Here is a 23,135-nt window from a genome sequence, read left to right on the forward strand (position 1 = left end):
TGATCTGGAAGTTCATCTAGTGCTGGAACCTTGGAACCCGAATTCTGGCTCAAGGAGGTCACAATACACAGATCTTGAGGCATGTAGGAATTTGTGACTATTGTCTTAGAGCTGCAGCAGGCTAGTGAGGTTTGCTTAGATGAGTTAATTAGTAATAGCTCAGAATGCTTATAGTATGGTAGAAGAGGATATCTTACACTTGGTTTTCCAACAAAACCATTCAGAATTAAACCTAGCTGGCTTCTATGTATGCAGATGCAGTGGTGCATCAACTTAAGAACTTAATCCGTACTGGGACTGCTTTCTTAAGTCAAAACGTTCTTAAGTCGAAGCACCATTTCCCATAGGGATGCACTGAAAACCATTTAATCCGTATCTGCTGTTTTTCGTTCTTGAGGCGCTGTTCTTAAGTTGAAGCATTCGTTCAAAGGAGTAAAACAAAGGAGTAAAACTGTTTCCTTCCAGAAGGGAGGGGGAGTGGTCTAAGGAGCAAGTGACCCAAGGGCATAAAGCTGCAAACGGTCCCTTACAGAAAGCTGAGAAAGACCAAGATGCCCTAGCCTCCATGTGGTTATCTGTTTGTCCATCTCTGTTGGTTACTTTAAATACAGCATTTCTGTGCTTAGTTCAACAAGGCAGTTGTGCTTGCTGCTTATTTGCTTCTCGGTGCAATTCAAGGTGCTCGTGTTTACCTATGAAGCCTTCTGCGTTTTGGACCTAAATGCCTAAAGGAATGCCTTTTCTGACCTACCTATGCCTCAAGATCTACAAGGGAGCTTTTCAAAGTGTCTTTTCCACAACAGTGTGGCTAGGGAGAAAGTGTCTTGCTTATGGCACACCAGCTGTTGAACACCCTCTCAGTGGAGGTGCAACCAACACCATCTCCTTGGTGCTGTCAGATGTTTGTTGTTTACCTGGGAATTTGAAGCGTCTTCAAAATTTTTAGCTGCCTTTTTGTTGCTGTTTTTCCTGTTTTAAACATTATTTTTATTACGTATTTCTTCCCTGTCCTGATATCTTGGGATGAAGGAGAGCTTAAACCCAGTTTATCCAAATAAAATAGACAAATCTGCTTTTGGATAATCTTCTTGATGGTATTTCTATTGATGGTCATTCATAGATCATGGTATGCTCTCTGATTTCAGGGGCGTTCCCGTGGCTCTGAAAATGACCCTGCTGATTTAACAGCTCTGCAGAATAGCCAGCCAGAAAGTCCGAAACAGCTAAATGGGCAGCAGACGCCTCCTGTTGCTATGACCACATCTGCAAAGGTATGATCTTCCCCTCTTACCCTGTAGAAAGACATATGATAACTATTACCTTCTGGCCGGAAAACTACTAGTGCTGATCTGCAATGAGAAAATATGATTTTAGAAATGTCTGAGGAAGGCAAGCAAAAGAATTCATTGGCAGTGGCTGTATTTGGAGATGGGAGTTATTAAGATCTTTCTAGCCTGTGCCTCTTCAACTTAGAAAACTGTGCAGATTTCATTTTAGGTGAATTACTTTAGTGAAGGAGGAAGAAAGATAACTTTGGTGGGGCATAGCTTGAAATCGGTTTTTTAAAAATCTATTTCCATCCAGGCAGCAAACAGGAGATTGAATGAAATGCCTCATTCATTTGAAATAGTGTGGCGGGTACAAATGTTGTGCTGTGTTACTTGTGAAGGAGGCATTTGTGTATTTTTAGGCGTGTGTTCCTGCAATATTTTTTTGCCGAGGCACCTGGAGAAGAATCAGGCTGATGTACCATTAGAGAAGTGTGTGCCACACCCATGCGCCGATATACACGTGCATGCCCACACCTGAGTACAAAAGGTCGAGTGGGCTTCTATTATAATCTTGCACTCAGATGTTGACTCCATGTCCAGAAGAGCAGCCACTGGCTTGGACGGGCTTATTCAGAGCTCTGAAAATAAGAGAGAGCTTTCAAAAGAAGGCTGGTGAACTTTTAAGATGTGAAAACTGAATAAGTGATAGGTTTTGAATGGCTCAGACTTTCAGAGTTTATTTTTTAATTTGTGCAACGCAATAGTCAAAATCGTCAAGTGATAATAAGAATCGGCACAAGAAGCCCAAGGAGATGAAGCCCAAAGTGAAGAAGCTTAAATACCACCAGTACATTCCTCCAGACCAGAAAGCGGAGAAGTCACCTCCTCCCATGGACTCAGCCTACGCCAGGCTCTTGCAGCAGCAGCAGCTTTTCCTGCAGCTCCAGATCCTCAGCCAGCAACAGCAGCACAGGCATCCGCAGCATTTCAACTACCCTGGATCACATTCCTCTCAGCTGAAGTGAGTTGGTAATGGAAATGTCTCCTGAAGTCATCTTACCATTTTGTCCCATTATTGTTTATAAAACAAGGATTACATGCGAGGGCAAAGCTTACACAATACAGATAACTCATCACTAGAAGCTGAAATCTTTTAGCATTCCCTTCCATTCAGACCTTTATGACTGAGAAGTCATACTTGCAAATGGAGTAGCAATCACACATTCTGAGCAGTTAAAGGATTCCTTCTTCTATTTATGGGTTGGGCTGAATCATACAGTTGGCCATGAATTTAGGGCACGATCCCTTGATTCTAGCAAATTAGTCACTGTTAAGTTCTGTTGATCTCAACAGAGCAGTTAAGTGTGCACCTAAGACTCTTACATTGGCCAGAATTCATGCAGAATTCATTCATCTTTTATTAAGAGGTTCTTATCCTGGCTCAGTTTTCTTATGGATCCCTTTTGACTTGGGGAAGCCTTTGGGAGCCTGTTGGTGGATGGTGGTGGAAGCTTTAATGTTTAAAAATTGCCAGTTCCAGAGATGGTGATTGAAAACTATCCCGAAGCCCCACAAAGACTTTCCCATGTTGAAAGGCATGAGAGCCTTGGAACCTCAGGGGAGTGGGATTCAGAAACTTTAAATAAAGGATAAAATGCCATGGCTGATGAAACCATCAGCCTTAACACATGCATACCTGTGTCAACAGGATTCCAGCTATTAAGTTGTTAGTGCATGCAGTTTTTCCAGTGACAGTCTAGTTTTGGCTGGATTGTACCCTTCAGATCAAAAGTCTTTATGTAGTATATCTGGCCAAAGATCCTGAAATGTATTATGTTATGCAAAGCTTTAATCACAGTATTTACACTTAGTGAATGAACATCCACCTTGACTTCTACCTGCTACTGTTTGGTGGACTGTATTATATTTTTCTGGTAGTTTGGGTCTGGATAGTAGCTTTTTAGATATAGGCAAACAGTGTGACACATCCATTGTTACATCTTCTTCACAGTGGTCTTTTTTTTTTCAAACAATAAAGTCAGTGTCAAGTTCCTCAGCATTTTAAAGAAAGATGGGGGATTTCCCTGCTTCCCCACATAAATGCATGAGAGGTTGATTCAACAAATAAGCCAAGCTATTTCCCAAAAAATTAATTAGTGTACATCCAAAATATTCCCAAATAACTTGAACAATTATTCCTCCATCCAGTTTATAAATTCTCAGAATTTTTGTAAACTTAAAGATTTTACACTGTGTGGAAACAACTGGTTTGAGAAAGGCTGCACTTGCATATATGGTTTTAAACTATTGGCATGGTAAACTGTGACCAGTTTTGTATGCATTACAATTCCTGTATGCATTACTTGAAAATAAGGGGAAAGTGTAATGGATGGGAAGAGGAATGTGGTGATCCCTATTGTGGAGTCATTCTGATGTGTGAATTATGATGTATTTTGCAAAACTACTGTTCAGACCTTTGGGGTTCTGTATTCTCAGACTGTGAAGTACCTTTCCATGTTATTTTTCTATAGAAAAGGTTTTGAGAAATGTAGTAGTCTGAAGTTTTAAATGAGAAAGTGGCTTTACAGAAAACCATAAAAGGATCAGCAGAGGTGGGACCAGAGGAAAGAAGGAAAGGGAGAGGGGTCTGTGGGCTGGAATGCATCTCATCTCATATCCAGGATGAATTGTGAACTCCCCAATCAATCTGCAGCCCCATATGAATGTTGATTGCTATTTCAAATGTAATACAGGTCGCGAATCAAATCACAGCAAAGCCAAATAATTCTGTAGGCTGTATTACATTCTGATTCAGCTTTCCAGTATAATTGCATCCTAAGCTCTGTGTGTCTGCCAGCTTTGGTACACTTTGTATCTGGAGCCATTTTTACAAATACAGAAAACTCTGTGTATAATCATAAAACTATTTGCTTTTTAAGTTCACTCTCATGTTTTCTTAATATTCATTTTCCCACTACTAGTGCTGCAAACAGATATACAGTATATTAATATCTGATTTTACTTAGCAAAACATGTATTCTATGTCAAAGGCTCTTACAACTCAACTTCTTTACAGTAATTAACACTCCTTATTCTAGCATAATTATAAAGGGTTGTAATCAACCGCAATACAATTTTTTACAGTTTATATGATTCCTACATACATTGTTTACAAAAAATTTTTCCAAATATTTCAACAGGCACTGATAGTTATGTTTCACTTTTCCACAGTTCATATAATTCATAAATCCCTTGTTTAGATAATTGTTTTCCAAATGTTTCCAAAGACACTGATAGTTTGTGTGATGAATCTTCAGCTTCTGGTACGTGTTATAGCTATCCTGCTCATTTCATGTCCTTTCTTTAGAAACAAATTTTCAGTGCTTAAACTGGAAACCATATCTTCTCTTAAATGCAGTCCATTCCTTTACAACATGGCAAAGCCTTCCAAAATTCTCTTGGTTGGAAAAAGGTTCTTGGTTGGAAAAGGGTTCTTCAGAACCATAGCACTAGCTGAAATCTTGTTGCTTTGTGTAGTAAGTTGAAACTAGAACAGACCCATTTGAATCAATGGAACTTATGGAGGAATTGACCCCCACTGATTCAACAGGCCTGCTCTTTGCAGCTTACTGAAGTAAGTGGGATTTCAGTCATTATCTTAAGAGGATAACTAAAAACATAAAAGTGGATAACCAAAAACTTGCTGTTTTTAAAAAGAAGCAACTTTTCTGTCTTTTTGCCTTTTTAGACAATCAAATGAGCAAATGGCCAAAACCTCAAGCTCTTCCCCAACAGCAACCAACAATCCTCTTTCTCCTGTGAAGGGAACCTTTTCAGGACAATCCTGCATTTCTTCTCTTAAACCAGCACCTCTGCCCTCCAATCTGGATGATTTAAAAGTGAGTGTTTTCTCTAACGATGCAATGAGTAAAACTCTCTGTGTGGTACCTGCAGCTGTGCGAGAGAGCAAAGTTTGTACGCTGCTGGCACATGGTTAAAAATCTTTCACTTTTTAATCATTACTCAAAGTTCAAACATAATAATGAAAATGTAATTTTGATTCTGAAATACAGAATTTTCATCGTTAAGCGCAGTTTTGTAACATTCTACATTTGAAGATGAATTGATTTTACATCTCATCTCAAATGTGGGCCTAGTGACCATAAACCTATTGGAACAGATTCTGGTGTGTGGGAATTATGCCACCTTTCACAGATTTGCTGTTAGGTATACACACAGATCAATTTTGCTATCTCATCATGAGCCAGACTAGAGATGAGGACAAACTGCCAAAATGACGGTTCATCTTGGTTCATGGTTCATCAAGGTTGACGAACCACAAATTTCCCCATGTTTGACCGACGAACCATGAATTGGTTTGTCTGTTCATTTTAAGATAGCCTGTGGCTGTCTAAAAAGAAAAGCAGTTCTTCCCCCCCCCCGCCACAGCCCTCCCCCACACCCCTTCCCACTGCCCGGTCCCTTCCTTACCTTCTCCACCTCTGTCACCCATGCTGCCACCGTTGCCATCTTTGCAAAGATGGCAGCTGCAGCTTCCCTTAGGGCAACAGAGTCCTCCCTCTCTGCCAATCAGCTGTTTGGTGGGCCCTCTGTCAAACAAGGCATGCTCCGCTGCCCAAAGGGAAACTGGGCTGTCCTTTGCAAAGATGGTGACAGTGGCTTCCCTTAGGGCAGTGGAGCCTTCCCTGTTCACCTATGGGCCCACTGATCATCTCTTTGTAGGCAGAAAAGGAAGGCTAGGTTGCCCAAATGGAAGCCACTGTTCCAGCAGCCTAGTCTTCCCTCTCTGGGGGCGAATAAAAACTATAAATATTCATCCCTTCATATTTATCAGGGTGTCTGGAACTGACAAATATGAAGGGCCCAATATTAGATGAATCAGCAATTTCTTAAGAATATTGCAGTTAATTTTTTTATTTCTCCCCTTGTCTAGTCAGGATTGCTAAAGTACTGTAGTACTATTGTATCTGAATTATCATATTTGTCGAGGCCTGATTTGGCCACATCCCCAAATCAACCCAAGACGATCGAAGCATAACATTAGGTATAATTGTGTACAAAAGCAGCACAGATTAGAAGTGACAGACATCCAAAGCCATGTAAAGAGGCACTGAAGGGGCTAAACCTTACTAAGCTTCAAAGGTACCACTCAAAGCTAGCCATGAATAATTCTAGGTTTAGTTTTGTATGACAAGAGTTTGTTCCAGATAAGTGGCTACTTTGCCACAAAACTGCACAGGAGAGCAATGTTGACACCAACTGAATGGTTTTCATTCCAGGTCTCAGAACTCAGACAGCAGCTCCGAATAAGGGGCCTTCCTGTGTCAGGTACAAAAACAGCCTTGATGGAGCGCCTGCGGCCCTTCCAGGAGTGCAGTGGGGGCTCAGTGCCTAATTTCAGTGAAATAACTACGGTCACCTTCCCAGTGACTCCCACAAGCTCTCTCTCCAGCTATCAGTCCCAGTCCTCAGCCAGTCTGTTATCGAATGGCTTTTACCACTTTGGGAGCACCAGTTCTACTCCACCCATCTCCCCAGCTTCCTCTGACCTGTCAGTGAATGGGTCCTTGCCAGACAGTTTCAATGAAGGACCAATGGCTTCCCCCCCATTTGTCTTGCACCCTTCTCCTGTGCAAGGTGGGTGTGAGGAGAGCCTTATGGGAAGCACTAACGGACCTGGCATCCAGTTGGATGTGGAAAGGGTTGATACGGAGAAAGACAAGATGCTTGTGGAGAAACAGAAGGTCATCAATGAGCTAACCTGGAAGTTGCAGCAAGAGCAGAGGCAAGTGGAAGAATTGAGAATGCAGCTGCAGAAGCGTAAAAGAAGCCATGGATTGGAGGAGAAGCAGAACTCATCACATTTCTTTGCCTTCCCAATAAAGCAAGAAAACGCAGCGTCCAGCTGTCCATTTGCCACCAAGCAAGCTGCTTTGAAAGGCCAGGTCAGCAACTCAAACCTCCTGAGCAACTGTGGGACCCCTCAGCTGCCCTGCCGTGTAAATAGCCACTGCATGGAATCTTCAGGACCGAATGGAATCCTGTCCTCCACATTCCTGAGCCCCCAGTGCTCTCCCCAGCATTCTCCCTTGGAGCCAGCCAAGAGTCCGCAACACATCAGCCTGCCACCCTCCCCAAACAGCCACTATCTCCTCTCAGTCTCCCCTGGCACTCAGGGAGAAGGGCGTGGCTCTCCACAGCCCAGCAGCCATCTGTGCACAGCTCCGGTAAGGAAACATCTTTATGGTAATAGATATACATTATATACATAAGCCCAAAAGGCCCCAAGAGAGGTATACAATAAGAACACTGAAAATAATCTAGAGGGTAAATAGCAAATCTAGTCATAGAGACAGGGCAAATGAAACGTTGTAAATGTGGTAGCAAATATTCCAATGGGAAGCATTCCAAAGTTGGCCTTATTTCGCTCTATCTACCTCGCTGCTGCTGGGGGGGGGGAGATATTTATTTTTTTACTATTTATTTATTAATTAGATTTATATCCTGCCAGTCTAGAACGTGTGTACTCTGGGTGGTTTACATATAATATAAAAATAAACTAAGATAAAATCCAGATTCGTCCAAGATGGAAAAGGGAAAAAAAAGAAAAAAGAAAAAGAAGAAGGAGAGAAAAAGGGAAAGAAAGGGGGAGATGGGCTAGGTAATGGCTGTAGGGAAGGCTTGCCTGTATAACCATGTCTTCAGGTTAGTCTTGAAGGCCCTCAGTGAGGGAGCCAGGCAGATCTCTACAGTTAGCAGTAGGTTGTTCCACAGGCGAAGGGCCACTGCCAAAAAGGCCCAATTTCCAATCTTTTTCCCACCAGGCCTCTCTTGGCGTTAGGCCCCTCAGCCGCCCAGCCTGACTTGAGTGGGTGATACAGGTAGAACTGGGAGGAAGAAGGTGCTCTGTCAGATATCAAGGCCCTAAACCATTAAGGGCTTTATATGTAATGGTTAGCACCTTGAAATCAATGCAGAAGCAGATAGATGGCCAATGTAAGGTGGCTAAGGTGGGGGAAATATGGTGAAATCTTTTCACCCCTGTTAATAGCCTGGCTGCCGTGTTCTGGACCATCTGAAGCTTCCACATCAGTCCGAAAGGAAGCCCCACATAGAGAGTGTTACAGTAGTCTATTCTTGAAACTATGAGTGCATGGACCAGCATGGTGAGCGCACCTGTGTCTAGATAGGGACACAACTGGGTGATCTGCCAGAGATCTAAATGGGCAAACCGAACCACGGATGCTACCTGGGTCTCCATGGTAAGCACCAGGTCAAGACAGACCCCCAGACTGCAAACTGAATTGTTTATGGTGAGAGTCACCCCCCCATAAGAAAAGGAGTTCCCCATACCACTGACATTGGGGTCACCCACCCTCAGGACCTCCGTCTTGTCCAGGTTCAACCTTAGTCCATTCGGCTGCATCCATTGCAGAACAGCCCCCAGGCAGGGCCCAAGGGATGGAACCACATCCACTGCAGATGGAAAAAAGGAGATGTAGAGTTGTGTGTCATCAGCATATTGGTGACACAAAGCTCCACATCCCTGTATGACCCCCCCAACAGCCTCATATAGATGTTAAACAGCATTGAGGAGATGATCGAACCCTGCAGGACCCCAGAACTGAGGGGCCATGGGCCGATACATTTTCCCCAAGCTGCACTCTCTGGGGAAGGCCCTCCAAGAAGGACCAGAGCCAAGGGAGAGCAAGGCACCCAATCCCCAACTCAGAGAGACTTACCATGAGCATACCATGGTCGGTGGTATCAAAAAGTGGCTGAGATATCAAGGAGGGCGAGCAAGGATATTTTGCCCCTGTTGGCCTCCCTAAGTAGGTCATCCAGCAGGGCGACCAATGCTGTTTCCATGCCATGGCGCGGCCTGAAGCCTGACTGAAATGGATCCAGGGCATCGGTTTCATCTAAGAGAGCCTGAAGCTGGTCGGCCACCACCCTCTCTACATCCTTGCTGAGGAAAGAAATATTGGCAACAGTCCTATAACTGCTAATGTTGTCAATGTTGCTGGCCCCAATAGACACGTGGAGGGCCTCTAGGCCTGGCATCATCATAACAGAGACCCTGTCAACCTCAAGGGTGTCCTTATAAACAATGGCAACTCCCCCCCCAATCCTCCGGTTTACCCTGGTTCTGAATAGCATAACTGGGGGGACAGGCTAGAGACAGGGGTACACTCCTTCACTACCCATCCACGTCTCGGTTATGCAAGCCAGATCTGCATCCTTTTCCAGAATAAGATCTTGTGTTAGCTGGGCTTTATTGGATACAGACCTGGCATTCAATAGGCACCAAAGTTAGATTGGAGGGAGGACTGAGCTGACCACCTGGAGCCTGGCAAGTGGTAACATCACCAAAACAATGGACAGCTTTCAGGCATCTGTTCACCCTTCTTCTGGAACGACTAGCAGCTGTACCAGCGCCATATCTTCCCCTACCCGTAATCACCCGTATGTTCTTGAAGCCCCCGCTGTAGGCAGGCCTTCCTCTCCATTCCTAGCACAAAACATTGTAACATTAGCAGAAAACTCAATTAAGGTAAGAGTAAGTACACAATAATTAACAGTAACAAATTAACATAAACAATAAATTACACACTATTAATTAAATTAAATTAAAATTAATAAAAGTGAGCAAAACAATACCACTTAAATAAATATTGCAACTTAGGGTAGGGTAAGATAGTTCATATATGTAAAGAAAAGCCCATCTGCCCACCCCACCTCTAAGTGTAAGAGTGTAAGTTTGTTTCATAAATATGAGTAAGGACAAAAGAACCAGAGTAAAGTGAAATAGAATTAAATAAAATAGCGTACAAAAAAAATTAAAATAAAGAATATAAGACCAAGATGTTCCCCCACACCCAGGTCCTGTCCCATTGCAATTTTGCTGTAGATCTTGTCTTTTCCAAGGAGGCTGTTAGAATTACATTAATGGGGGCAGTGATTGCAAGCGAAGCTTGGTCCAATTATAAAAAGGTGGAATAAAGGTAGCAGGAGAGGATAAATTATAGAGGATAAGATATAGAGGACAAGTTTCTAAAGCTATAATACCTGGACAGCATAATGCATAAGGAGGTAACCAAGCTCCCAAGATACTCAGGTTCCAACCTGTTTAGGACTTTTTAAGTTAAAAGTAGCTAGTGGGGGTGTTTCATAGCCAGTGAGATTCCATTCACTTTCCCACTGTAAGCAGTCTAGCTGCTGCATTTTAAATCAGCTGCAGTTTCTGAACAAGTCTTCAAAGGCAGCGCCACATACAGTATATTGCAGTAATACAAACCGAGTAACACCAGGGCATGGATTAGCATAGCCAAGCTATCTCTGACCAGGAGGGGGCATCATTGGCACATTGGCCTAAGCTGCAAGGAACTGCATGCCAATAAAGTGACTTGGGCCTCTAAGAGCAATACTGTGTCTAATTCTAGTTCCTACCCCCTTTAGAATGAGTACAGCCCTATATGGCACAGTGGAAGACATTTCCTGTTTGATGCTGAAATTTTCCAATGAAAATTGGAATGTCATTATGGATTATGTGAAGGTGAAAATTCATATTAAAATTTCCATGTGACCATAGAACTGGGAAGAGTAGTGAGTAAGAAAAGGAAGATCCTGCACTTTCCTATCTTCTAACAGTTCTGATGGAAGTTCTCAAGAAAATAACAAAGCTATATTTACCCAGGCTCCTGTTCTTCTTGGGAGTTTGCAATGTAGCTAAAGTATTGGTACTAGCGATCTTCACAGCTTTTTAGGTGATTAAAACCATTGTACAAGCATAGGTGGCTTCATGGATGTTTGCAGCACCAAGGTGCCAATTCTGATCCTGTGCTGTAAAGGTAATCTCATGGGATCTGTGGTGTGCCAGCCGAACACAGTACCTAGAGCAGAATGAGACAGTTTTCTCAAAATATAGAACTATCTTGGCTTTTTGCCATTGTGCCTCAAGGCAGCAAACATCTTAAAGCCTCTGGGAATGAGAAGAAGGGAAAGTAGCAGGGACTTGTAAAAAGTCAGGAAGCAGGGCCTACCTTGAAGCACAACAACCCCCAGCCCTTTGCAAATTATCCAGCTGTGGTTCTCCCTCCTTCCCTTCATCCTCTTTTGGGGGAAAGCATCTGTAAAATTCTGAAGAAGGGTATGGAAAAGTGCTGTTGTCGAAAGAAAACATGTAAATCTGGAGGTATGGGGTATAATTTTGTCAAATTGCAGTCTTAATTTTCTCATCGAATAACTCTGCCATTCTAGGGGTGTACTTTTAGAGTCATCACCACGGGAAGATCACTCTTCCAGTCTGGTTTTAAGAGCATTATCTCTGCCACCTACTCTGAAGGCTCCCAAGCCCTTTCGGGAGGAGTATGTGCTGTGCAGTGTATGTGGAACATTTCGTCACATACTCTCTCAGGGGAAAGCGTTCAACATCACCGTGATCCGAAGGGACCCTGTAACATGTTAAGGAGCTGTCTTGATACAGACATTGTTGTTTTCCAGTCACTGATCTGAAAAGCAGGGAAGGAGGGCTCTCTTTTAAATGCTCGATCGTCATTCTTAAAATGCATAAGGCCTTGATCTATATTCAGGTTATGTAACTGATATTCAAAAATGGTGATAAGTGAATGCAGGTGAATATTAACAAAATTAACACTTCTGGCATTTGTCACCAACATTTGCTCCTGCATAGGTTAGTAAGTCGCTCTTAAGAAGTCTCTCCTAGCCCTGCAAAAGAAAAAATCCCCACGTTAAGGCAGCCTTTAATATCAGAAGCCTTTCACATGTTGGTTGCACCTTTTTGGCATAGGGTGTACACTTTATAGAGTCAGGGCTATCTGACTCTATGATCTGTTCCCACAGTACAATGGTGCCCCACTAGACGCTTGCCCCGTTAAACGACAAAATTGCTTGACGATGTTTCCTATGGGGGATTTTCGCTTTACGTTGATTAGGTCCTTGCTTTGCGAACCATTTGTTCGCAAAACGATGATTTTTCCGGCTCCGCAAAATGGCTTCCCTTTGCAAAATGGCTGGTTTCCCTTTGCAAAATGGCTGTTTTCTGTACAGAAGCTTCGCAAAACAGCGATTTTAAACAGCTGATCAGCGGTTCTCTATGGGCGATCTTCACTGGACGATGAGGTATTTCCCATTGGATCACATTAACCGGTTTTCAATGCATTTCAATGGGGTTTTGGGTTTTTTTTTGCATGATGATGATTTTGCTATACAGCAATTTTAATGGAATGGATTATCGTTGTCATGCAGGGCACCACTGTATGTAGAATTGGCTCTCGGCTCCCATTGCCTTCATTTTAACTCCCCAATGTATATTGTATTTACTTAGAGGTTGCCTCCTAGAATGCTAATTGGGCCCTTTATGCTGGTTGTAGGTTGAATGGCTTTGGACACCAAGGATCGCTTACTACAGCATTCGCTGAATAGATTGATTTGGTTTTGCTCCCGTACAGGTGCCGCCACAAGGAGGCCAGAAGTATTCCGTTCTGTCCTCTAGCTTTTGCAAGTCGAATACTGCCCTCCCAGAGGGAAAGCAGCCACCGCCCTATGCTGATGCTGTGAAACAGGTAACTGTCCAGTGGATGTTGAGAAATGCCTGCCAGAGTTTGCTTTGGTGAAGTATTATGGAGCAGTCCCCTGGAGATTTCAGCACATTGTATATATTTGTGAGTTAAACCAGAAGGCTTCCAACCGGTGTGAAAAGTGGACTCACCCTTGTTCATATACTGAGTTGCAAAACTGAATTAAAGAAATACCAGAGCAGATTCATTCAACCTCAGATTTGTTAAGAGGATGTATAAGAAATTGAATGGGCAGGAGGTTGAACTGGCAGAGCTTCTTGACTCATTTCATTTCTGGGTTAAGATACCATATAAGTTGCAAGTGGACGACTGTGGAGTCCAGGCTGCATTCACCCTTTCTTCAAAATGGAAGGAAAGAGACAGTTATGTAGGTTTTGTAGGGAAAGCATTATTTTTGGCCATAGGAAATTGATAGGGGGAGGATTCCCTTAAAATGCAACCCCCCCCGAGGGAGTGATTGTTCCTTTGGGGTTGGTTGTCTGTGACAGAGGGTGTGGGGGACTGCACAGAACCCTCTGGCAGGTGACATACGGGCTGCACTTTGCCCACTTGTGAAGTAACTGAAAGCAGGGCTGTTCCTTATTTTGAGTGGAATTTTAGAATAAACACAATATTTGGAAATATTTTGAATAAAAAAATTAATTAACAAACTCACTGCTTTGTAAATAACTCAAGACTATAAACTGTGGATGTGCTTGGCAGAACCGAGAATACATTGTTCAAGTAACTAAATTTGATTTTTTGGGGTTTTTTTTAAAGCTATTGAAAGAACATGTAAAAACAACACCACAATAATAGTACAGGTATTTCACCAGAAATGCAAAATCTGATAAAGTAGCTTCACATCATTGCAATAAGTAACTAGCATTTGTAATCATATTTGAGAACATTGCAACGTATCTCTTAGGGAGGTAATTGCCTTAGAAGGTACAATGTAGGTACAATTAGGGAGTTTGCTGTCTGTCTGATTCTCTCTCACACACTTTCTCCCTCTCCCCACCTCTTTCTCCTACCCCCCAACCCCCTCTGTTGTTTCTTTTTCATTTTTTACAGAAACCGGTAGAGAGATAGCAATCAAAACAAAATACCATTCAAAATGGTGCAGTTTCATTCTGTGTAAAAATTATTTGGAGCAGTGAAACCAACTGGTGGAAGGTTTTTCTTTCTAGCTTGACAGGAACATTGATTGATTTTTTGGGGCTAGGGCATCTCTGGATCAATTGTATTTAAAACTGTGCTGCTTGCAATGTATAATGCTCCTCTGAAATGCACACAGTCACTATACTAGGGAATTGTTGTTTACCTAAATATCTATGAGAGGAAGTTATTCAATGTTCTTTCAGTGCTCCGCCTGCTCTGTGGATCTGAGTTTTCAGTTTTCTCCTTAAAAAGTAAGATCTCAATCAGTCCAAGGTTATTTTTATAGGCGAGTTGCAGGTGTCTCCAATCCCCACTTCTTAAATCCTCCTTTCTCTTCTTGTTGCAGCAGATGACCCGTAGCCAGCAGATGGATGAGCTCTTGGACGTGCTTATTGAAACTGGAGGTAAGTAATGCTGTGGAGGAGGTTCTTGACAGTGCCTCCCAGAGTTAGGGATCTCTGTAGTTCTAAGGTTGTGGTTGATGATGATGATTCTTGTTTCAGGAAAATATGTGCCAAATCTCTGTCTGCCCAAAGAGGGGAACATTGTTACCCACCGCAGGCCACTGCCATTCACTCTCTCAATAGGAGTGCCTGAACCTGTTGTGGCAGATGATTTGCCTTACAGGCATTGGTCACCCTATACAGTAAGGAAAAGGTTCCCCTTGACATTTAGTCCAGTTGTGTCTGACTCTAGGGTGCGGTGCTCATCACCGTCTCCAAGCCATAGAGCCAGCGTTTGTCTGAAGACAGTTTCCATAGACATGGAACACCATTACCTTCCCACTGAGGTGGTACCTAATTATCTACTTGCATTTACATTCTTTAAAACTGCTAGGTTGGCAGGAGCTGGAACAAGTGACGGGAGGTCACTCCGCCATGTGGATTCAATCTTGCGACTTCTGGTCTTCTGACCTTGCAGCACAGAGGCTTTTGTGGTTTAACCCACAGCACCACCACGTCCCACTCACCCTATGCAGTATGGGTGACAAAGATACCCTGTTGCTGCCTTCTAGTTATCAATTTTAGCTGTACTTATTGTCTCCTAATGGAACGTGAAGCTTGTGACCATGCACCCAAAGAACATGAACTACATGTTGAGGGGGTTGGATGCTGTCAGTCACTGACTACTGTCAATGGCAGAAATTATTTTTATTTGCATGTAATGAATAGTATCTCACAATGTCTCAGAGACTGCCTGAGAGGAATTTAAAATTAATAATATCATACAGACTAGTAGATAACAAGATAAAAACATCAACTTAAATTGAAAAAACAAAAGACCAGCAGCAAATGAAATTGAAGTTTTTCCTAAAAGGAGCACTAACATCAACAACACTGTATTGAGTCTTGTGCAAATGAAACATATACATTTGCGTTCACTAACTTCCAAGAATATGCTCAATAGTCTACAACCTGCCCAAATCTCCACACTGCTTAACTTGACAATCATTTAACTAATCCTTGCTTTAACCTTTGTTCACTCACTCTTTCCCATTTAGTTTGTGAAAGTTTCACCAATATTACCTGCAGATTTTTCATTGATGCCAAAGCACATACTCTGTGCCCTGAACAATACCTGTAACAGCTCTTCTCATGTGTTAAGTTTTTTTCCCCATCATCAGTGTTTCATCTGTTCTCTTATGACTTTTAGAAGGGTCTTTTATGATCCCTTTTCAGCATTCCCATACTTCTGAACAGGAATGGGGAAATTTTGGCTCTCCTGGTGGTTTGGCCTACAGCTGCCATTGTTCCCAGCCCGCAAGACCAGTGTGAAGAGACTGTGAGAGCCGTAGTCCAAAACATCAGGAGCTCAAAAAAGATGCCCTTTATCTGTGACAGGCAACAGAATTAAAGCAATCTGCTTTCCCAAAAATATTTAAGAAGCAGTGACAAACTGGAGTGGTCTGTGTCTTGTAACATTTGAAGTTAGGGTGAGGTAGTCTTGTGCTCACAGCATGGAAATGTAAGTTGTTGATCTGCTTTTGGGTTTGACGTTTTTGGTTTGCACACAGAAATGCCTGCAAATGCCAAAGAGGAGCGCGCTTGTCTTCCAAAAGTGCCTCAGATCACAGTGTCTTCGGGGACATCTGGAACATCTTCACTCCTAAAGGCATCGACTTCCTTTGAGCAAGGCCCCTCAAGCCAGCTCTCCTTCGAACATTGCCCTAGCAGCAATGATAGTCATCTGGAAGTCTTGTTGAATTCACACAGCTCCATGGGGCGATCAAATGATATCACCCTACTGAAGGTGGGTGGTGAGGAGCCTCACTTCGAAGGGGTGATGGAAGGGTTTTCTAGCAAAGCTGCAGATGAACTTCTGGCACCTCATGAAATCCTTCCAAACCCTCTCTCCCCCATGGAAGCCCAGCTGTCTCCCTCGTCTGGTGAAGGATCTGGTTTGCACATGAGTTTCACAGAGTCTCCGTGGGAAACAATGGAATGGCTGGACCTCACTCCACCCAGCTCAGCCAATGGTTTTGGGTCCCTCACCACCACAGGGCCCAGCCTCTTCAACATTGATTTCTTAGATGTTACTGATCTCAACTTGAACAGCACCATGGATCTGCACTTACAACAGTGGTGAATACAGTCAGCTATGATCGGGAAGGCAATCAACTACAAACAGTATTCATGTAAGGGTTGAATTACTATGTTAGATAGTACTGATGTCGTCCAAGGAGATGGAACTGGAGACGCCTCTCCTAGACCTGTATCTTTCTGTTACCAGTGGAAACACCAAAGAATTACTGCTTACCCAACTAATCCTCCACCCTAGTGTGAAACCTTTCTTCAACACTTCCTCTTCAGTAGAATTAAATCCTCAGGAAGCTTAGCTTTGTAGTTCCTAAACATTTTCCAAGAAAGACTCCCTTTGCAGTGGAACTGCATTTGGTACATGCCTATCAGTACTATCCCTAGCATATCATAGTCTTACCAGGTTGTTGTGCTAAAACATACCTGCTACCTGCTATGGGCAAACATTTCATTTACGTGGTATTCACAATACAGTACATTGACTGGTTGATGCTGCCCTCCGTAATCAACAGATACACACAATCCGTTTATTGTTTTAAGAAGGTAAGCTTGCCAGGAAGTGTCATCAGGTCAGTAACTTGCAAGCTACTTCTAGTTGTTGACAGTTCAAATAAGCTTCAAGGGTAAGCAACATGTGGCGCGCAGGCCATATGGTGCAGCCCATAGCACTGCCATAGAAATACTATGGGCTGCATCAGCCCCTGCCATCAGCGTACAAACTGTTGAAAATGCAGCAGCCTCCTGTTTCCTTCCCTTCCGGTTGCCTCTGGAAGGAAAGTGAATATGTGTGCCATGTGCCTTGCGGTGCAGGATATTCTGGCAGTCTCCTGCGCTACAGAGGGCTGCTACCATTGCCATCCAATTTCTATGGCAGCTTCAGGAGTGGCAGTAAATCTGGCAGCAGTGCAGCCCCACCTTCATTCTGACGAGTTTGAATGTGGCTCTCTGAGCACAGACGGTTGTGGTGCCTGTCCTGGGATTTCAACAAACAACACTTCCTGACCCTTCTCTTGTCTCATCAGTTTTAAAAGCATCTCCAACAGAATTGAAACAAAGTGCCTTCCCCCTCCCCCCCCAATGGATACTCAGCTTGGAAAGAAATCTGTCATACAAATGAAGCAAGTATTGAAATAAGTAGGTTGAGAGCAGGGTTCCTGTGGCCCTCATCAATTTTCTTTTTTACAGGTACATTCCTCCTTTATTTATTTATTTTATTAAATTAAAAGGTCTATAAACATATAATGATATACATGTAAATCTAGAGCATTTTAACACAATTGAATAATTCATCTTTCGTTTAATTCAATCACTTTGTTAATTTTTTTTTCATATTTGAAATATTAATATTGTCCATGAATGTGTGTATACAAAATTTTAAAATTCAAGTCAGGTCACCAATAACAAATTTATAACAGCCATTGTAAATATAAAGATGCCACCTCATGTAAAAGTTTAATACAGAGCTTGGAAACCTAGTGAAAGATTGATATTTGAAATGCTTTTAATTGAGATCCAGAAATTCCTCAGAGAAATTCCACAGGTGTAAAATATAGCTACATTTTTTAATCATACTGCCAACGACAGTATGAGGGGTTACATTTTTGCCAGCTTACAAGATCTTTAATACAATTTCCTCCCTGGTTTAAATAAATAAAACTTGTGGGAGCAGAAAAGCATTTCCACTTGAATAAGGCAGCCCTGTTCCCCTGATTTCTGCATCTCCTGCAGGCCGCCCTACCTTATCCGTCCTCATTCCAGAGTCTGTCCCTGAATTTGAGCAGGAGCATCTCTGGATGCACCAAAGTAGTGTACTCATTGTCGATTATATGCCAGTGGAATCCAACCCTTTTCCTTCTTGTGCAACATTAAGCCACTGTTTAAGAAATTGATATACTCATATATGAACATGTGCTGAAATTTTCTTACAGGTAGAGACAGTGGGAGTTATGCAGACAGCTGAGGTGGACTATCTTGTCCCTGACCACATACATGTGCTGCTGGTGAACAACTGGAAAATCTAATAGACCTTCATAGTGCACTGTTTTCCTTCATTAACGGCACACTGGATTTAGACTTAAGTCGAAATTGTATTTTGTTGAGAGCTATATCCAGCTTTTCAGATCATTTATTTGCTTAGCTAGTCCATAAACTCAGTTGTAGCTATATAAATCTCTACTTCAGTTTCCAACTCTTATTCTTTCCATCTTCTCCTCCCCTCATGGAGAATCTTATATGAAATCTCCTCTCTATTTCCAAGTCTGCCTGTAACATTACAGATGTAGTATTTTGAAAAGATCTGAATTCATCTGTAAATCTTTTCTTTTGTATCTTTCCCTTGTCTTTTCAATTTGTCTCCTAATTCATGACCTACAGTTCTATAAAAGAAAAAAATTAGATTTTTGTCTGGGTTTTATCCATTAGAAAAGGGAAATAATTTCCTTTTATTTTAATTCCTTTCCAGAATGCTACTTAAATATCTACCAATAGATATAATAATGTATTTTAACCATTTGGTGTCTTAGTAACCTAGCATACTGCTTTAAATATTAGTAAATTCATACGTTTAAAAAAAAAACCTAGAAAGCATGCATTTAAAAATATGCATATAAAAAGCAATCATGGGTAATACAAGAAATTATGATTTTATGAAATTCCTATTAAAGAGGATCAGTTGATTAAGAAACAGCTAAAGTCTGACGTGCTGTTGGTTGGTGTCCACCTGCACAACAGGAATGATGTCATTTGCAACAGTAAAGTTGCCACTGATTAAAGAATTCCTGTTGTGATTTTGTCACATTACTTACAGGCCATACACAGCCTCAAATTGCAAAACTCCTTTAATCAATAGCCCTCTGTTGCTGCTGAAGGTATCATTCCCATTGTGCAGATGGAACTGCACAGTAGAATTTAGCCACTGAACAGTGTGTGACAGATAAGTGGGTAACTTATTGAACAAATACTGAAAGGGGGGGGAGAGAGAGAGACCAAAAATATATGACAGTGATTTCCAGGTACTTTAACTGAATCCTTCTCTTGGCTTATCTTCCTGGGTAACTCTTAACGTTTTCTTCTCTACATGAAATCCATTCAGCCAAGAAGTGTGCCACCTCAAGTAGCCAGTGGAGAATAATAATTCATTATCTTGCACCTCTTTTTTAAAGTCTGTAATTCAGTGCAGGTATGGTAATTAACTCCAAGGCTCCTCCAGGGTTCATCAAGTGCCTTAATGTGCTGCCTGAAACTAAATGATGGTTTAAATACAGCTGGTTTGTCTCTAACCCCCAACCCCAAAATACATAGTAACGTAAAACTCAGGATAACATGTTTATTTTAAAATAATCCCCAATTGTTTGAAAACTAAACCATCTACTGACACTCCTTCCTGCCAAAAATGCCATGAGTCAGACTGAAAACATCTCAAGAATAACTCACATATTATGACTGTCTCTCACAATTTTTAAAGTAAATATAACCATTTGAAACTGCCATTCATGCACTCTGTTCCTGTGAATTTCTGTACATAAGCAAGGCTGTGGCCCAAGCGATACTTCTGCGATTCGTTTTGCGGGAGCAGGGGAATGTGGACCAAGTGAACTAACAGAAAAAGAAAGCACTTCATTGCTGGAGCTTTGGAATCAAAAGACTTACTGAGCAGCTGCCACAGATGAGGTATCCATGTAAAGGTTTAGTTCTTACTCTGAGTAAAAGTATTTATTATAAAAAACAACTGTAGGCTTATTTATTGCAATCTGAACAGCCTCATAGGACAATGTAACCAAGCCCATACTATGCACTTCTTTCTCAGAATGGTCCACACTGAGTGCCTCTCCCAACCATGCTAACTACCTCTACTGTTGTCTTTGCAGCCTGAAAGCTACTGCAAGGCAGCTGTGGTCAATCTAATAAGAAACAGACAGCTACTTGTGCACCATCCTTTGATCAGGCCAAAGAGGAAGCCTTTATAACATCATACTCTGATGTTTGCAGCCCTCCAGCTGCAATTGGCTTCATCTGTTTCTGTGCTATATGATGCAATACCTTAATAATGAACACTTGTTCTGCTGACACTAGCGGGCATTCCTAAGCCACCTAGAGATTAGGCAATTTTGAGTATATCTTTTAAAATATATTTTACAACCATCTTTTAAAATTGTACAAAGACACTTTTTCATTTAGGTCCTATTGCAATTACTTCTACAGCTTTTTTTAAAAAAAGATATTAGTGCCAATGTATGAACAAATCAAAATAAAACCAGCCAACCAACCAACCCTATGGTGCTTATTGGGTGGTAACTATAAAGGCAGGATGTGGTTGGTTTTTTAAAAGCAACTTAAAATGTGGGCTACATTAACACACGTTTACATAAATATTTCAGTCTTCAAAAATAAGCAACAAGTGTTTTTGTACAAATTAAAAGATAATGGCATGTGTGTAAGATAATACACCAAAGTAGGTATATGGCAGTAGGTTCACCTGTCGAATACATTACTGCACATATCAAAACTATAGGACTTAAAAAGGAGAGAAGAACAGCACGAACACAATGTAGACTTATGAATACACTCTCCTTCTGTTCAATTCATAAAGTGTAGAAGTATAATAAGGTATAAAGAGATGACAGAATACGTGTAGAATTCCCTAGAAAATGCATGAATGAAATATGTCTATTCCATAGCACGCTATAATTCAGAGTCACTACACACATTCTGCTACAGCTTGATAAGGCAAATTGAGCTTCAAAGAGTAAGACCAACAATAAAAAAGCTACAGTACTGAGCCATCCAGCTGATGAGCAATACCAGCTCAAGATCTTCTATGACAGAGATGCCACTGCATCTGCCTTTCAGATTGGAACCAGTCATAGCCAGGGAGTCCATCAGCACGTTTGAAGAAAATATATTCTGTGATGAGTCATCCAAACGAAGTCACATTTAGTATCTTCCTCTCTTCACTAGCCTTATAAACTTGTCCCTATTTACAATAGGGAAATAAAAACCAGCCATATATATAAGACTTGAGTACAGAACACCTTGGTGCCTTCGCCATGTGGCCATTCTCCCAACCCCCCAAGATTTCTTGTCAAATTGTATCCCTTTGTGTGGAGAGTTGGATAAAAATCTTTTGGAAGATTTTCTAGGTTACAGCTGTGAATTGACAAAATGAAAAGGAAGAGCTTGTTGGATGCTCTGCAGTATTAGCAATTCCACAACTGTTCTTGTTCCTTGTGCAGATCTCTGTGTACTCCAATTCAGAAAGGTCCATAAACATTGGCCACACATATGTGCATGTGTGCGGGAGGGTGTGAGTGTCTCAGCCATTGATTGTTTTCTATCTAGCCATTGCCTGAAACTTTGTAAAAGTTACTATTGCAACAAAGGATCATTACAGATGTACTTAAGAATGAGTGTATTTAATATTTTTATTACTGGAAGGAGCATTTGCTGGCAATCAAGACAACACGAAACAGGACTATGTGCCCTCCAGTGTCTTCTTGGCTGAAGATCAGGAGACCTATCTCTGCAGACCTCAATGTGTATGAAATTCCAGCCTCGTTAAAACTGTTTAAATTCCAGAGGCTTCAAGTAGGGGAAAAAGACCTGGCTTTAATATTGCTGCATGCTGTATAAAAATGTTAAGTGTTTGGTAAGGTCACTATTTAAAGCATGTTTTTTTTTCTATTTTACAAATGTTCACAGTGCACTGGTAGGAATAGAAAGAACCTTCACATGCTTATTTTCCATTTTAATTTTAAAATTCAACGTTAGAGGTCATTCCATTGAAACGTTTTCATAGCACTTGAATCCAGAATAGTTTTAGGTGCAATGCTGTCATGTGGTACAGGGCTTTGATGATCGCTTTATTCTCCTTATTTAAAGAGTTGCTGTCAACTACACACATACACAAATCACACTGTAAATAAACACACTGCCTTATGTCTGAGACAAGCACTGTTGTACTTATTAAAAGAATCCCTGTGATGTCACTCTGAACTCTGGTTTTGTAGTTATTATGTCATGTGCATGTTTTATAATAGCTGGTATTACATTTCAGTTTGCTGGTGCTGACTTAATAGTTGACTTGATGGCATGTAATTATTATACAAATTCAGATTTTTTTCCATTGTCTATCCCAAGGGTTTAAGATGGGTTATAACACCTCATTTCAGTTTAGCAAATCATTTTGTGCAGCAGATTAAAATGAGGTACAGTGACTTGTCTATCTGGCTTCAAATCTGAGCAAATTCAAATTCTAGCTGTCAATTCAGCTAAACCCTGTAAGAGCTAACAGAGAATTGGAAAATGTGGTTTCTCCCTGAAATTCATATAGAACTAAAATTAAAGGGGGGAAAAGTCCCACCCTGCCTGTAGTAACAAAAAGGGTAGAGCTGTTCATGGTCTCAGTAATGCTTGAGAATGAATTCAGAATGGTTTGAATGAATTTTTGTGAACCAAGTAACATGAAAATATGGCAGGCACAACAAAAACGGACCCCTAAAGAAAGGTAAAATTGCAGGTCATCATAGAGGTAAGAAGGATCTTAGGAGTATAGACATCAGCAGGGAGCT

The 23,135-nt window shown here is 41.5% G+C and overlaps 1 protein-coding gene across 4 annotated transcripts in view; it reads left to right on the forward strand.

Annotated features, from left to right (window-relative positions):
- MYOCD (myocardin) overlaps positions 1–22,560 on the forward strand; it is a 53,052-nt gene extending 30,492 nt beyond the window's left edge. For all 4 annotated transcript variants that reach the window (XM_020785945.3, XM_020785942.3, XM_078385943.1 and 1 more), the window contains exons 7-13: positions 1,146–1,271; positions 2,036–2,292; positions 5,020–5,170; positions 6,572–7,519; positions 12,764–12,877; positions 14,379–14,436; positions 16,047–22,560. In XM_020785945.3, the coding sequence (XP_020641604.3) occupies positions 1,146–1,271; positions 2,036–2,292; positions 5,020–5,170; positions 6,572–7,519; positions 12,764–12,877; positions 14,379–14,436; positions 16,047–16,618 (2,226 nt within the window). In that variant the 3' untranslated portion in view covers positions 16,619–22,560. The remainder of the gene's footprint in view (positions 1–1,145; positions 1,272–2,035; positions 2,293–5,019; positions 5,171–6,571; positions 7,520–12,763; positions 12,878–14,378; positions 14,437–16,046) is intronic.
- Positions 22,561–23,135: the final 575 nt, after the last annotated feature.

Source organism: Pogona vitticeps, chromosome 2, assembly GCF_051106095.1.
Source record: "Pogona vitticeps strain Pit_001003342236 chromosome 2, PviZW2.1, whole genome shotgun sequence".
Taxonomy (NCBI): domain Eukaryota; kingdom Metazoa; phylum Chordata; class Lepidosauria; order Squamata; family Agamidae; genus Pogona; species Pogona vitticeps.